This window comes from Apostichopus japonicus, chromosome 9, assembly GCF_037975245.1.
Source record: "Apostichopus japonicus isolate 1M-3 chromosome 9, ASM3797524v1, whole genome shotgun sequence".
Classification (NCBI taxonomy): domain Eukaryota; kingdom Metazoa; phylum Echinodermata; class Holothuroidea; order Aspidochirotida; family Stichopodidae; genus Apostichopus; species Apostichopus japonicus.
In genome coordinates this window covers 19,663,941-19,680,572 of record NC_092569.1, presented here as the reverse complement: position 1 = coordinate 19,680,572, position 16,632 = coordinate 19,663,941, and the positions used below count along the sequence as shown (strand labels likewise).

The following is a 16,632-nucleotide window of genomic DNA, read 5'->3' as shown; positions in this document are numbered from 1 at the left end:
AAGGTCTCAATTAGTGAATCACAAAAGTGAGAATCACACATAACTTCATGGGTATCCCAAATGTACTTGTCTGCCTAAGATTCAATCGTACAGTGGATGGATGGGAAGGATGTGTGAACCCCCTCCCCCCCCCCCCACCCATCCCCACCTCACAAACCAGCATATGTTACTGCTTCGACCAAATCACTGTTTACATTACACATATTAATTGGTCCAATTAGCAATTCCCTCCTCCAACCAGGTAGCTGCTAATTGGTCAAAGTGGAAGTTCCCTGCTCCGACAATTTCAAAATCAAAAGACCAACAAGTGCACAAAACCATCAATATAAAATCAGTGCCTTTATTGTCGTTAATGGCTTTAGTAATAAAAAAGATTGCAACGATTTTCACACAAATCATGAAATATCATTTTTATATTTTGTTAAATAATGAATGATTGATTGAACCTTCATTTGCATTACAAACATCAAGACAAATTGAAAGTTGATAAGGATATCTATATTTTACCTTCTTGATATGACAAATTAATCAATTAAGTAATAGATTTGTCTTCAGGTAACTTCTTTTCATTAAAACATTCTGTTTGTCATCACAAGTGTGAAGAAACCTCAGCAACTAATAGTGTTCGAAACTGGAAAATCCTGATACCCTGCTGCCGCCCCCCCCCCCAAAAAAAAATCACAAAAAAAAAATTGTGCCTGACAGTTTGGTCAGAACCCAAAGCTTGCAGACCGTTAGTCGAAACAGCAAAGCTGGTTCTTGAACAAAGGCGCATCTATAATAACTGGTACAACTGACGACTGTTACAAACAAATACTCCAGTTATCTTATCTTTCAGGAAGAAGAAAACTATGAGCATGGTTTTCAGTTATATCACATGTACAGTAATATGGCCTTATGACATCTCACAAGAGAGATAGAGTGATAGACTCCAGAAGTCAGATTTGATTGAGTCTTTTGAACACAAATTACTAATCTGCTGAAATGTCAAGTTTTGGCAACTTCTATTATCTGTTATCCAATGTGGTTTACATACATCATTTATATCAAATGACTGTGCTGGTTTAATGATGATTTCATTAATTAAATACAGTATTGTTTCTTATGGATGTGATAAATAAGATGGTAACGTATATCTGAAACTCAACAGGACAGGTGTCCCTCTGAATGCATTCTTGATGGAACACATGTCTTCAAAACTCTGGGGTTCAATTTATGTAATATTTTTATCATATAAATAGACACAGAATATGATACTCCACAAACTTTATACTGAAGAATATAAAACCCACAGGGGCATCATATTTATTACATTAAGAATTTTTTTTTTTTAATTAACTGTATTATGAATGGCTGTATGCATATTTGAAAGGGAAGCTTAGTCTCATGTTTTTTATTCAATACCAAATGACTTAAACCAACAAAACTGATTTCATGTTCAATGGAATATTTTGCCCCTCAGCTGATGTTTGTTCATATAATAGAAGTCCTGGCATCCACAATTTAGCAACATTTAGCTATTTCTAGTGATTGGTCTGATGTAACCATACACACACTATTTCCTGACATTAGAAAATTGTTTAAAAGGCTTACCAGAAGTGTTCACCTAGCCAAAATTAACTAGCACCATCCCTCTCTCTATCTTTATCCCTTACCTCACATGCAAACTATAGGGCAAAATAACTGCACATCTTTGACAAGAACCAACTTTCTTTTCCAGACTATTAATAATAATATTCATAAAACATTATAGTGTATTTTTAGAAACTTCCAGCTCAACCTCCCTAAGTATTATTGTTACCCCATAAAGAACATTCAACTCTTTTAGAGCTTCATCGCTCCCAACCACACATTTCAGATATATAACACTTCTTAACCGCATCTCATTCACAATTCATTACTTTTTCATTTTTAATGGCCATTTGTGATGACCAAATTTTGGCCAAAATCAGTTTTGGAGGTCATCCTGTGGAATACTAATTGCAAATAATTACACCAAATTCAGATTCCATGCAATTAAACCCCCAATATTTGAAAACATTGAGCCTGTTTACAAAGTTTTGATTAGCTTAGCTCATTTCATTTTGAATTGAAACATATTTATTTACTGCGCAGTAATGTTTGTATTTTTTTGCTTGTGTTTAGGATTGGGGTTTGTTTTTATTGTGTAGTTTATATTTGTTTCTGTAAAGCACTGTGATCTTTTGTAGAGCGCTCTATCAAATACATAGTCAATAGTCATAATTATAATAATAATAATAACTGTGTCCTTGATTTTCTTTAACCAATCCAGTCATCGGATCTTCTTTGAATGAGCTCCCTCCCACACACAAGTCTACTGAAGAGATTTGTAATCAAAGTGGAAGTTGTACAATGGTGTGCAAGGTACTCCATATTAAAATATCACTCACGGCAAATCCTCCAGGCAAAAGGCAACCAAAGAACTTGATCCACCTTCCAACCACAGTACCTTTACATTGAGAGCAGTGTGACAATGTGGTCCTGATGGTATTAGGTGAAGTTACCCTGAGAGTGGAAGGATTAATCATCTAGATCAAAGGTTTAGTGAATCATCTGCTGTGTATCTGACAAGAACACATGTATACTACACATAGTCAGAACCATTAAAATCTCATTTGTGATTTCTTTGGTCGTTTTCATCAATATCTGTGACAAGTACTCGGATTCTGGAATACACAGAAAATGATCTTGATATATACCATTTAGCATGGTTCTGAACACCAGATGTACATCCGGAATTATCCTAATTACTGATATATATTACAAACGAAATTAACTGTAAAAGTTGGTTCGTGATTCTTACTTTAACCTCCTTTATTTTTGTTATAATTTAATATATATTAGATAATAATAACATTATTTCATAAGTAATGGTACACTGCTGGTCCAGTTCTACTGGACGACTTTGACCAAAACAAGGGAGTCCTTGATGACACCTGATAGACCAACAAAATGGAAGGTTATTTGAGTAGTAGACAACCTTTCTGAACATTTGGTAATTCAAAGGTAATTCATCATACATATCAAGGTAATAAAATTTACAAAATGTAATTTTCCTATGATCTGCGACATATCAACAAGACCTGTTTGCCTCAGGGTCCATTATACCTGAATACGATGATCACGTGACCTTACTCTGCCCTGAGCTCTGCCCTGAGCAGCATTCCTTCTTCTCTGTGTCTCCCGTTTCCTGATAGATCTCATTGAAGGCACTGAGCTGAGATTCCTGGTCAGTCTTTGGAGCTGACCATTCGTTCCAGGAAGATGAGAGGTTTGTGCCGTTCATGACATCACCCGGAAGGCCAGCAGGTTGGGCGGTGGCGCCTGTGTCTCCTGGTATCGGTGGGATGGAGCCACTGGAAGAGACGATCTGCCTCTCGCCACCCGGTTGCATGGTGTGTTTCCTTCCTTTCCTCCTCCCCTGTACTTTGATGTAGTTTCCTGGTACCAGACCCACCTTCTCCCCATCGACACTGGCCAGAAGCCACCCTCTGATGTTTGGCTGCAATTCTGATGGATTCAAAACAAAAAAATCCCTCACACATCATAATGAAGAGGAAAGAATCACAAGAGACATTTAATTACTAACTCGGCTGTGTATTTTACCTGCAAAGGAATTTGCAACATTAATTTGCTAGGCCAGGCAGCATTTGTATTATACAGTAGGCTGTAAGTACTTGATAAGTGTTGCCAGCCTACGTAGCACAGTATGTACGGTGTATGGTGTGGGGGGTGGGGAGGCAGGTCTGATTTGAGAACTCCTTGAGGTACAGTAATGTATCTTTTGTGTACTACTACAGTACTATTTGAACAAGTTGAGTGTACTTGTGTGCCGGGAGATGATCGTTACACACTACATTTGACGTATAACAGATATTGTTTAAATATGTTCGATTTCTCAAGCTTCCCATCAAAGCAGAAAGACACTGTTCAAATCAGAAATTTACTGTTTATAGTATGATGATAAAGCACAGAAAATGCCAGCGACCTGTCAGTGTCAATTGACTAAATATTTCAATGTTAAGCAAAAATCTGCTCTCTACATAACAGAAGTGTGTCTTCAAGCTAGGAACACTGTTAGTGCACCCACCCTCACCCCCCCCCCCCAAGTGTCTACTGTACTATTTGACAGAGCCTAACTTTGACTATAATGATACTGTAACTCTAGAGTCAATTTAAGATGAATGTGGAATGATTTAACATTCTCTTGACATAATTATAATAAATGTTATAAATTTGTTATTGGTGAAATTGTATAGTTTAGCAACATTAAGATTATATGCAGAAAGATTACATTCGCTCCATTTGCTCTTTTGTTAAATATCGCAAATTTCGGGGAAAGAATTTTATGTTGTTCACAACTAACGAACAAGGTACCAAGATTGACATTATATTTCAAGTTCTATAGATATGTATTACGCAACGTCTTGCTCACTTCTCCCGAGTCACATTGCGGGCTGACAGAATAAAATAATAATCCAGCCATGACAAGTATGTATGTACAGTAGTACTGTAGTATGCACTGCAACATAATGAGCTCACTCTTTGAGGCAGTTACCATGCAAACATGCCCCAGACTGTGTATGTACATGTAGAATACTGTGTACAGTAAAGTATGTATAGTGTAGGACAGGCTTGGGGTAATCGTAATCAGTAATCGTAATCGATTACAATCGATTACATTTTTTGAAGTAATCGTAATCGTAATCGATTACTTTTGTGAAAATTACAAAGTAATCGTAATCGTAATCGATTACAAGGGCAAAGTAATCGTAATCGTATTACATTTATGATTACAGTGAAATTTGAATGAGAAGGGCAAAATTAGTAGAAATGATTAAAACTAATTCTTTCTATTGGCTTTTAGTGTGACCAAAGAAGTGTTCCTGCTTCTAGAATTCTCTAGCACAATAAACTTATACTAAGAAGTACTGGGGATTTAATTGCCATATTCAAGGATTTTTTATCACCTGAATTATTCTGTTCAATGCTGCCTCTCAGCGTTCACAATCCTTTTGCATACACAACTGGTTGACATTAGTTGACATGGTGTGCTGATTATAGAAAATTATTTCATTAGTATATATTAAACACTTAACATGCCCCATTTCAAAGCTGTTTAGTTTTATTTTGGTGTTATAATGTAAAAGAGTCTTTAGTTTTGCTGCTATGCAGAAATTATTAGTTTACAAAGTATAGTGTTGCATGAAAATCTTCATTTGTTTTACTTTAGTATTTGTCTGTTTACTCTTTGTCTGTTTAAATTGTATTTTTTACTGGACTGTCACTTATGGGTTACACATCTTAAACGTGTTAAGGCATAAATGTGTAATGCCTGGTAGGAATTGTAGATATACAGTACTTCCACAATTTTGTCCGTATATACTGTAAATGCCCTTCCTTTGCCCTATTTCATTGCCCTATTTCCCGGCAGAGAGTTGTATTAAACAGATATGCAAAGGATTGTGCAAGTAACCACAATGTAATCGTGATTGTAATCACGATTACATTACAATGTAATCGTAATCGATTACTTCAACTTTAGGCTGTAATCGTAATCGTAATAATACATTCTCAAGTAATCGTAATCGTAATCGATTACATTCAGATGTAATCGCCCCAAGCCAGGTGTAGAATACTTGAAGAGTACACAGAGCAAGACAGTAATATACTGGAAGAAAATAATATTTTTCATTTCGTTCAAGCATGATGGAACTTCAGTGAGTAATTTATGCCACCAAGTACCAGCATATATCAGTAGATGGTACAAAATTGATTGCACTGGATTGATGTCTTGCCACTGTATCAAAAAAACAACCATATATATACTGGAAATATTAATACTGGCTTGCAGGCATCATACTGTAGATTAATGCCATAAATGCTATGGTAGCAGTATGGTGTAGTAGTACTGTTTATACTTTAAGCTGACATCCCTAACAGGCAAGACACCCAAAAGGAAACAACAGTCTAGTGATTAAGATGTAACGGTTACCTTCATTTTCACTGATAGTGAGTGCAGATGATGAATGCATACAGGTTCAAATATTAAAAATGATCATGTATCATTTACATGTTACATTGAAGGCAAGACAAGGATCCTTTCATGGTACCAGCGAAAGCAGACATATACAATATGGGAACAATTCTGCAATAGAATGCTGCAATAGTACACACAATTAAGGAGTTTGCTTACACTACCAGTATATGGAGTTCATGGAAACATACAAGAGGGCATTTACTGGCACTATAATCTACATACAAGATTTCTAAAATGAACCCAGTTGTATCAGTACAGTACTAAGTGCAAACACCCATGAGACAAAGTATTGCAAGAGTACACACAATTAAGTACTGTACAGTTTGCTACACTACCAGTATATGGAGTTCATGGAATAATACAAGAGTGCATGTACTGGCACTATAATCTACATGTACTAGATTCTAAAATGAGCCCAGTAGTATCAGTACAGTACATACTAAGTGCAAACACCCATGAGGCAAAGTACTGCAAGAGTGCACACAATTAAGTACAGTTTGCTACACTACCAGTATATGGAGTTCATGGAATCATAGAAGTCTCAGGGACAAATAGGAAATGCTACAAATCTTGAAATCTAGAGATCATTTCATTTTCGGATGTTTATTTATTGACAAACCTTTGGGTGCGAGGTTAAGGACATTCCCTGCCTTGAAGGAGACCTCATCCTGACGATCCGAGTCAAAGTCGTACTCTGCTCTGGCTACCACGTGGTCTTCCTCTCCACTGGCCCACTCTGGAACACCTGCATGTGCAGCATAATAATAATCACATGTTAAATATAATAATAATATATACATAATTTTTTTATAGCGGCAAACAAACTATGAAATAATTCTCGTAGCGCTTAACAAAATGATAACAATTATAGCATATGCTTTTGTGAAAAGATACAGTATGCTTTGAGAGCTGATTTGAAACTGTTCACAGTATTGCACATTTTTACATGTTCTGGAAGTGAGTTCCATAGGCAAGGTGCACTGGATGCAAACAAAATACTGTACCGTGATCAGTTGTAGAACTTTATTTAATCATGCTTTGAAGGGAATGAAAGGTTTCCTTGCAGTTGTCTGAGTATTAATTTAAGTTAAGGCTGAATTTGTCAGAGTCTGAGAGCGCAACATTTCGTTGTAACCATATACTCATATTTATGTTATTGATTACTGATCAGGATAAAAAATCACTTTTCTTCATCAATATTGCTTATAAATTTATTGTGCAGGCACAGTGCTACATGGCATAAGTTACACAGATGGTAAATCTTAACTTATTTAACCTGTTCATTGCTCTTCTTTTGTTATACACTGTAAATCTTTGGTGAAGAATTTTGAGAAAATTGCATACCAAGTCTGAAGCAGCCAACTGTACAGTACAATAATAATACCAACTGTCTGGGTTAATGGTTGATTGCAATTTAACTTAGAATAATACATTTCAAAATGGACCCTGACGTACTGTATAAAGAGTATTGGTGACATTATGAATGTTGGTAAATTAGTGTTTGTTATGAAACTGGCCAACATAGTTGTAACTAATGAAAATAAGTACATGTTTTTCAGGAAATCCTTGTCTGCACTGTACAGTAACATATATACAACACATTTAGTTATAATACAGTATGTACTGTACCCCTGTAGCTGCTGTACAGTACAAGTCTGCAATGCATTCTATTGTATATCACTGTGACTGTACCATGTGCAGCATACTGTAGTTACTGTACATGTGATTGTCTGCACTGTAAAGTAACATGTATTGTATACAACACATTTAGTATAATATGTACTGTAGCTGCTGTACAGTAAAAGTCTGCAATGCAATCTATTGTATATCACTGTGACTGTACAATGTACAGCATACTGTAGTTACTGTACATGTGATTGTCTGCACTGTAAAGTAACATATGCAACACATGTAGTATTTACATGTAACCGATGTACAGTACAAGTCTGCAATGCATTCTAACCTATTGCACTGCACCATATTCAGCATACTGTACATGTGATTGTCTGCACTGTAAAGTAACATATGCAACACATGTAGTATTTACATGTAGCCGCTGTACAGTACAAGTCTGCAATGCATTATATACACTGCACCATATGCAGCATACTGTAACCACTGTATGCCTGTAGGACTGTACAGTAATGTGAATAACTGTCCTTGTAAACAACAAGCTGAATTCGTATCAGAGTGAACTTTGCACTTTGCAAGGAGAATGATGATGGGATAGATAGAGGAAGGGTAATGAGTCTACTGCTGTACACATGCTATTGTTTTAAGCATCTGTCCCTGAGTGCGTAATTTAACAGTAAACACAGCATACAGCCGAATGAAAACAGCTGACAATCTAATTCAAAGGAAACAATGTTATAACATCCTTACATCCCATAGATTGAAACTTGAAAAGGATTTACAAGGATAGCAATGCATACTGTATTTAAGTAATTTGTATAGTTATTTCCTAAGTTAGAGTTATGGAATATCCACTTACTTATCCACATACTGTACACTAGCTCAATCACAATGCTGCATACGGGGTTACAACCAAATATTATGGAAAATACAAGTTTATAGTAATTTCTTACCAACTGTTACCATGTGATTTATGACTGTGTCAATTAAACTACAGTACTTAGGAACACAAATGGTGCAAATACAATATAATACTGCTTTACCTAGACTAGCTCCATCTCCATTGCACAGCAGTTTCCATATGACGTAGGGTCCACCGACCACCACCGCAAAGAACATGAAGATGGGCCAGGAGGGCGATGCTTTACCTCCGGGTCCATTGGGGGCGCCCGGTATAGACACAGCATTGTTTGCAGCTTCCTTCCATACTTCCTCTGCAAAGCCAGATTGTCTGAGCCTTAACATTTCTAGAAGTCTGTGATAGGTATATCTGAGAAACCTAAATATTGTCAGCGCTGACAGTATCCTAGCCATGTTCACTTTCAGTCTGGAGAAATGGTCAGCCACCCCTAACACCGCTCGAAAGCAGTTGTGGACAGTTTGAAACGTGGAGTCGAGCATCATGCTGACAGAGGCGAATGCTTGAACGATGCTCTCGATGGACTGAAAGGCCGGACGGCTATTCTCCTCGGCTTGCTGCAGAAACCGACTGTAGCCTTCGGGGCCGCCAAATTCATTGTAGCCCCCGTGTCCATTTCCGTACCTGCTACCATACATATTACTGCTGTAGCCATAGGGTGAATACATGCTACCAAAGTTACTACTGTAGGGAGAGCCAGAGCCGTAGCCGTAGGAGTTATAACCACTACTGTAACCTCCGAATCTGTTGTTCGATGTTCCATAAAATGGTCCCCCCGTCTGGGTAGCTATGCCATTCCTTGACGGCAAGGCAGGACCGAAGGTACCGGCTCCGGGAATTGGAAGAGAACCTCTGTCCATTGCCTGAAAGTTTGATATCCCTCTGTTGAATGATACACGAAAAAAAATCAATGACCAGCATGTTACAGCACAAGTATTGTAACAACTTCCTTGGATGAATAAGTTTACATCAATCACTCAGTTACAGCCTGGTTCATTTCAACCTTAAAGATCAAGCTGCGCGAGACAACGAGATCTACACAACGAGATCATAATATTGAATATTTTGCATTGAACAACAAAAATCCACAACAGGTAATAAATTGTGGTAGGGAATAGGACTTGTATTCTTGAGGACACTGGGTTGGACCCTGTTCTAACCCCAAATTTCTTTGCCAGGTTTGTTCATAATTTCCCATACGTACAGTACACGTACTGTAGCTTCCAATTTATTTACTCCAAAAAAAATGCAATATAGTATATCTTGTGAAACATCTTCTGTAATATTTTTTATTAGTTGTAAAAAGAAAGTTTCTAGCCAAGATTTTCCTCGGTCTTTTCAAAGTTGTTTCTTAGCTTTATTCTTATGTAAGTACATATAGAGAAGCTGCACATGTTTCTTGTGATCAAATTGATAGATATTATAATTCAAATGCAAATATATACTTAATAATCAATTTCTTCATGGAACAACATTAATTTGAGAAGTTAAATACTGTTCATTCTTTAAGGAAGGTTGTACTTTGTCAAACCCCTTCATTTTCATGAAGGTTTCTACTGATTTATGCCAAGTTGTTGTATAGGCCATGCTATAGTGTGAGTCTTTGTTTCCATGTTGAATTGAAGTTTCTACCAACTGCACTGGAGAATTATAAAAATAATAAAACCTGTGATTAATTTTCTCTTATGGAAAAGGCTTAGACCTACATAGTATTAATGCCCTATTTACAGTATTAATCATGAAGGAAATATTTCCACATTTTGATAACATTTACAGCAGTGGGCACCTGAGGCGGGTCACACTAATTAGCGTCAACAGGCCGATTTCACGACAACTCAAGACAACAAGTTTAAAATCCCATCAAATACAATTGATGTTATCAGAGTATATCTGGAAACACGTTTAAAACTGACTGGAACCAGCGTGCATACATACTGTATTTTTCACGGGAAAAAATGTTTTTTTCGTAAAAATCGCCAACTTTTTTCTAACGTTGAATTGGACGACGTGATGCTATTGCGCTTGCGCAATGACATTGACCGAACCATTACACTACAGGTAAGTGCAAATTTTCAATCGAGAATGGTGCCCACAAAATAAAACCAGGCAAAATGATGGTAAGCAACTCTGTAAAGTTGATAATCACAATAAGAAATATTCATTATTTTTAAAACATTAAATAATTTGATTTGGAGTTCATTCACCATACAGGGCAGGTCCAAGCTATTTGCACTGTGACGTACGGGACATTTCAGAGACTTAAATGTGTCTAAAAGTTATAAAAAATCTATTTTCCAGAAACTTTTTCAGGTTTTCATATTTGTTATTGCTGCTACTTTATTACAAACTTATGAAGATTTCCTACACTTGCTTTAATTAGGTCCCATCCTAATTAATGTACAGTGTGACGTACGGGACCAGAGAATTTTGTGTTTTTTTTGCTAAAGAGCAAAGCTGAAATCGCTCTGAAATTAGGAGGGCAGTGATCAAGCTGTTATAACTAGTGAATAGCCTAACCTTCCAAGGGCTAAGCTGTAACATATTAGAAAAAAATATGAAGCCATTCCAGTTCAGTGATTACACAAATGAAAATTGTCCTGTGACGTACGGGACATGTGACGTACGGGACAATTTGTCCAAATAAAAATTGACTATGAAAACTCATATTTTTATTCCTGAATATACCATAACAAGCTACATAAAAACATTAATTTGGATATGCCAGAACAATGTCATTTGTAATTTAATGCCATATTTCCTTCTTTCGGGGATCGAAAAGAGCAGTGACTGTACTTGTGAGATCATTCCACTACATAAAACATGGAATGCATAAAGTATAAATCTACTCTACACATTCATCAAATACTCATAACATCATTTTTAGCTTTGTTAGACCACAAATGATCCAAGATGCAAGTTTTGGTGCAAAACTGTCTCGGTATATACTGTACAACACTGTATCATACTCCCTACTATTGACCCTGAAGTTGAAATATGATCCATCCCATTCAAAACATACCAAAATGTCCACAGTAACATCCACATAATGTCCATCTATGAAACTAGTACAACAAAGAAAACTCTATAGACCTAATACTGGTTACCAGACCAAATACTCATAACATCAATTCTAGCTTTGTTAGACCACAAATGATTCAAGATGCAAAGTTTTGATGCAAAACTGTTTCGGTATATACTGTACAACACAGTATCATACTCCCCACTATTGACCCTCAAGTTGAAATATGATCCATCATATTCTACCAAAATGTCCACAGTAACGTCCACATAATGTCCATCTATGAAACTAGTACAACAAAGAAAACTCTATAGACCTAATACTGGTTACCAGACCAAATACTCATAACATCAATTCTAGCTTTGTTAGACCACAAATGATTCACGATGCAAGTTTTGGTGCAAAACTGTTTCCGGTATATACTGTACATCACTGTATCATACTCCCCACTATGACCCTGAAGTTGAAATATGATCCATCCCATTCAAAACATACCAAAATGTCCACAGTAACGTCCACGTAATGTCCATCTATGAAACTAGTACAACAAAGAAAACTCTATAGACCTAATACTGGTTACCAGACCAAATACTCATAACATCAATTCTAGCTTTGTTAGACCACAAATGATTCAAGATGCAAAGTTTTGGTGCAAAACTGTTTCCGGTATATACTGTACAACACTGTATCATACTCCCCACTATTGACCCTCAAGTTGAAATATGATCCATCCCATTCAAAACATATCAAAATGTCCACAGTAACGTCCACATAATGTCCATCTATGAAACTAGTACAACAAAGAAAACTCTATAGACCTAATACTGATTATTGAACAAACTCATGAGTGTTTGTCCTCTGCAAAAATTGGGCGAGCAAAACTCTATACTTGTAACTAAAAATCTCAATGTCTACTATCTAAGTTCAGGACACAAGAACATTGTTGCACAGTCATGATAGTCACACTTCACAATAGGCCTACAAAATGTTGAAATGCAAACTCAACATTCTTGAAGTTGTCCTCATTCAATGTCAATGTTGAATAGCATTGTAGATGATTCTGTATCCCACACACACACACAATTGACTTCCCGATAGTATATTGAACAACACCTGGGCTGTTGGTGGTCATCAGTCAATGGTTTATTTGAAGCCATGTTGTGCTCTTCAGGCATGTAGGGATTATAAGTTGCAACTACCATCTTTCAACAAAATAAATTTGTAAGCATTGGAAGGTTTCCAGTAGAGGTCCCCATTGGAGCCCATGCATGTTTATTATGTATAAATACAGGGTTTCCCCCACACTATGTCCCGTACGTCACATTTTGTCCCGTACGTCACATTTTTAATTTTGATAATTAGATTTGCTGTGAATATTTTTTCAATTTTTTTGGGATGGATTTTGTTGAACAATGTTCTTAATTAGAACTTTACAGAATATCACTGAAAAAAAATTGTTCGTCCATATCAAAACTTGAAAAAAAGTGCTGAAAATTGTGACGTACGGGACATCAGTATTTGGACACTAGCTAATTAGCTAATTTAATTGATGAACCCCCAAACATAATATGTCAAAATTATTGGAAGGAAGGGTGTATCATGTCCCACATAACTTATATTCAATAAGTTCATATTGCTGGCAGGGGAATAGGATTCCAAATGTCCCGTACGTCACGCTGCAATTTGAATTTATGCAAATTAGCCGGCTGTAATTGTTCGAATAGGCAAAACAATTAAAAAAAAAAATGAAAATCTGAAACTTCAATAATTCAGCTTTAACATGACACCACATTTAGGGTGCTTCAGTAAAGTTTGAAATTTGGCTTCTAGGGATACAATAGCTTGGACCTGCCCTACAGTACTTTGGTGCTTTATTACTGCGTCAACATACCTTACCGACACTGCACACAAGGCAGTTCGCAAACCTAGCACAAACCCACCCATATTATAATGGTTCGGTCCGATGGCATTGCGCAAGCGCAATAGCATCAAGTCATTCAATTCAAAGTTTGGAAAAAGTTGGCGATATTTACGACAAAAACATTTTTTCCTGTGAAAAATATGTATGCACGCTGGTTCCAGTCAGTTTTAACAGTGTTTCCAGATATACTCTGATAACATCAATTGTATTTGGTGGTATTTTAAACTTGTTGTCTTGAGTTGTCGTGAGTTGTCGTGAAATCGGCCTGTTGACGCTAATTAGTGTGACCGCCTGAGGCCTACCTTATAACCAGAAAATGCATTAGCACTGTGGTCTGTAGAACAGTTACTATGCCTAGTCTTATGTACAGTACAGCATACAGTACTGTAGCCTGTCGTTAGAATATATGCAGATACTAATTACTACAGACTGACTTCAGTCAGCTTGCGGCTTTGATAAGCCAATGAGGCTTCTTCGCGAGTTCCTGCTTGCAGGAGGATGAAATATACAATACATACATACAACTACTATAGTAAAGGCTTCATAATTAACGCACCCCCGTAATTGATGCACCTTCAATTATTACTAGCAACAATACAGCAGGCCACCTAAACTTTTTGCAGTCAAGCAGAATGACACATTTCATGAGTTTGAATCCATTTCATCTATTTGCTGACCAAATTGTGGTATTTTTTAAGCTTTTAACACCCTCCAACCAGTTTTGCACGTTTTTTGGGCATTTGGAAACCTTACTCCCTAAAATAACCAAAATTACCTCAATATGATAACACTACTCTCTGGGACCTGACCTGTCTGAGCTAAGAGGCTCAGAGCACAGCAAACAGCATCTTAAGTCAATGGATGTATACTAAGGCCTACACTACAGTTAGCTTTACAACGAATGTGTCAATTTAGGGGTATGAAAGAACTTAACACGGCAGACATTTTGTGGTCAAATTCTGCTCAATTGTATGGTGCAAAAGCACAGAACCTTAAATATTTTGAAAGCATAACATTTCTGAGGAACAACACATATGAAAAACACGTACAGTTGAGTGATTTGGATTATTCCTTGATGTATATCGTTGATCAAATCCAGTGCGTCAATTATGAGCCCACCATGCTACGGTATCCAGTCAAAACGTCCCCTTACCAAAACGTCCCCGTTTTTTTTAGACCAAAACGTCCCCGCTTTTTACCAAAACGTCCCCGCAGTCAAAACGTCCCCGTGAGTCAAAACGTCCCCGCTTTTATAATCAGTTGGAATGCAAGTGTGGATGTTATTAGTTCAAATCAAAGAGTAAGGATAAGTATAGTTTAGGTTGAAAACACAGTTTTTAGGAATGGGAATTGACTGTTATGAGGGCGGAAACATTTTTGAGTTTAATTTTTTAGTAAAACATTACCATACTAAAGGTAATCGAACGATATATTCTATACTTCAAAATGTCAAATATCAACAGGGGCACGTACCCGTGACAAAATTTTACTTCGTAAAAATAAACGATAAGTGATTTCACTCAATTTAAAATATTATATAGATATATATATTGTAAAGTATACGCATCCAAATTCTTTTTTAATTCCTCTTGTATAATATTTTTTGATTTCCTTAATTCGTTAATTCACTGAAAAACATATAGCGTATACCTTTTTCATACCAAATATAATTAAACGATATAGTCCTTCATGATTTATTTAGCGACTGTAATCCAACTTGTATGCCGATTACTTAGCCAAATTATAACTTAAAATTAATATATATTCACAACTGTGAATGAATGTGATAGACAGGTACGTTTTGACTTACGGGGGCGTTTTGACCAACGGGGACGTTTTGACCAACGGGGACGATTTGACCAAAAGCGGGGACGTTTTGGTACAGGGACGTTTTGGTAAAGGGACGTTTTGACTGGTAAGCCCATGCTACTACTAGGCCTACTTACTTTGTGCCAGTTTTAAGTATATATATTACGGCTGTTTCATTCCAAAACTGTTTTTCTATCAGGACAAGTAGAAATCACAAGGCCTGGTAGAATTACAATCAGGCAGTCTTACAGTAGGTCTACAGTGGGACTAAGTCACGCATCACTTAAAGTTAAATCCTAGGCCTAAATAGTATACAGCCTAGGCTTGGCATACAAATTGATACAATATATTTGTATTGGGCCTGCCTGAGTTGCTGTTACTTTTGTTAGGCTAACGTTGGCCAAGGACTTCGAGGTTAGGCACTTACATGTTGCTTCCACCTTGTTGACAACACTCTCTGTTGTTCTGACCCATTTTCTCCCATGGTTTGGCTGGAGCGGCCATTTCGATACCAATTTAACTCTTACTGTTAATTAATTTTAACGGTTTCCGTCATGTCTTTACTGTCTGTGAAGTTATCTTGGGTTAGCTTACTATGTTTCACAAATCTCAATATCCTTCCTATGCAGCTTCTGTAGCTGTACGTATGTAACTATACTATCGCATAAGAGAATCGGCTGTTTCGTAACAGGTTCAATATAATTTGTATGTTGAGGGTTGGCTGATGAAATAGGGGCGCTGTGCCAGCAATCATCAAGTGATACGTTATTGTCGCAGCATACAACACGTTTTTCGATTTCCAGTCGTAGAGTCAGCCAATATTTCCCTGGTTGACTATAGATTTTTTATATGATATTTCAGAGACTTGTACAGGGTGGAGGAAGGGAGGGGAAAGGAGAAGAGGAATAGGTAAAAGGGTAGCTACCCTAGGAGAGGGGAAATGGGGAGGTCTGGAGGGTAGACTAGCTTTAATGAGAGCCAAAGGTGGAGCCATTTTGTCCCATATATTGTCGGAAAATTGGATTTGCATGGAAGGGTACCTAAACAAAAGTTGTAGCAGAAACTGAAACTGGTAGGCATTAATGGAGGGACATTTTAGTGCGACACAATCAAATGAAGTGGATTTTCCATTTCGGGTGTAGAGGGCGAAAAGTGATGTGCCATGGTGATGCGTGAGCGAGTTTTTATGTGTCTGTGTATGAACAAAAAGTGTACCAGGCAGTCTGCTTCTCCTTAACCTGAAGCCGATGAATTTAAAACTTACCGGGGGT

General features: G+C 37.0%; 1 protein-coding gene across 1 annotated transcript; it reads right to left on the bottom strand.

The window, feature by feature from the left end:
• Window positions 1-320: 320 nt before the first annotated feature.
• Window positions 321-15,989, bottom strand: LOC139973493 (peroxisomal membrane protein PEX13-like). Its single transcript, XM_071980223.1, has 4 exons — window positions 15,789-15,989; window positions 8,737-9,494; window positions 6,681-6,806; window positions 321-3,531 (listed from the first exon to the last, which is right to left on the bottom strand). Exons 1-4 carry the CDS (start codon window positions 15,863-15,865, stop codon window positions 3,143-3,145), a joined length of 1,350 nt encoding a protein of 449 aa, XP_071836324.1. The 5' UTR covers window positions 15,866-15,989; the 3' UTR covers window positions 321-3,142.
• Window positions 15,990-16,632: the final 643 nt, after the last annotated feature.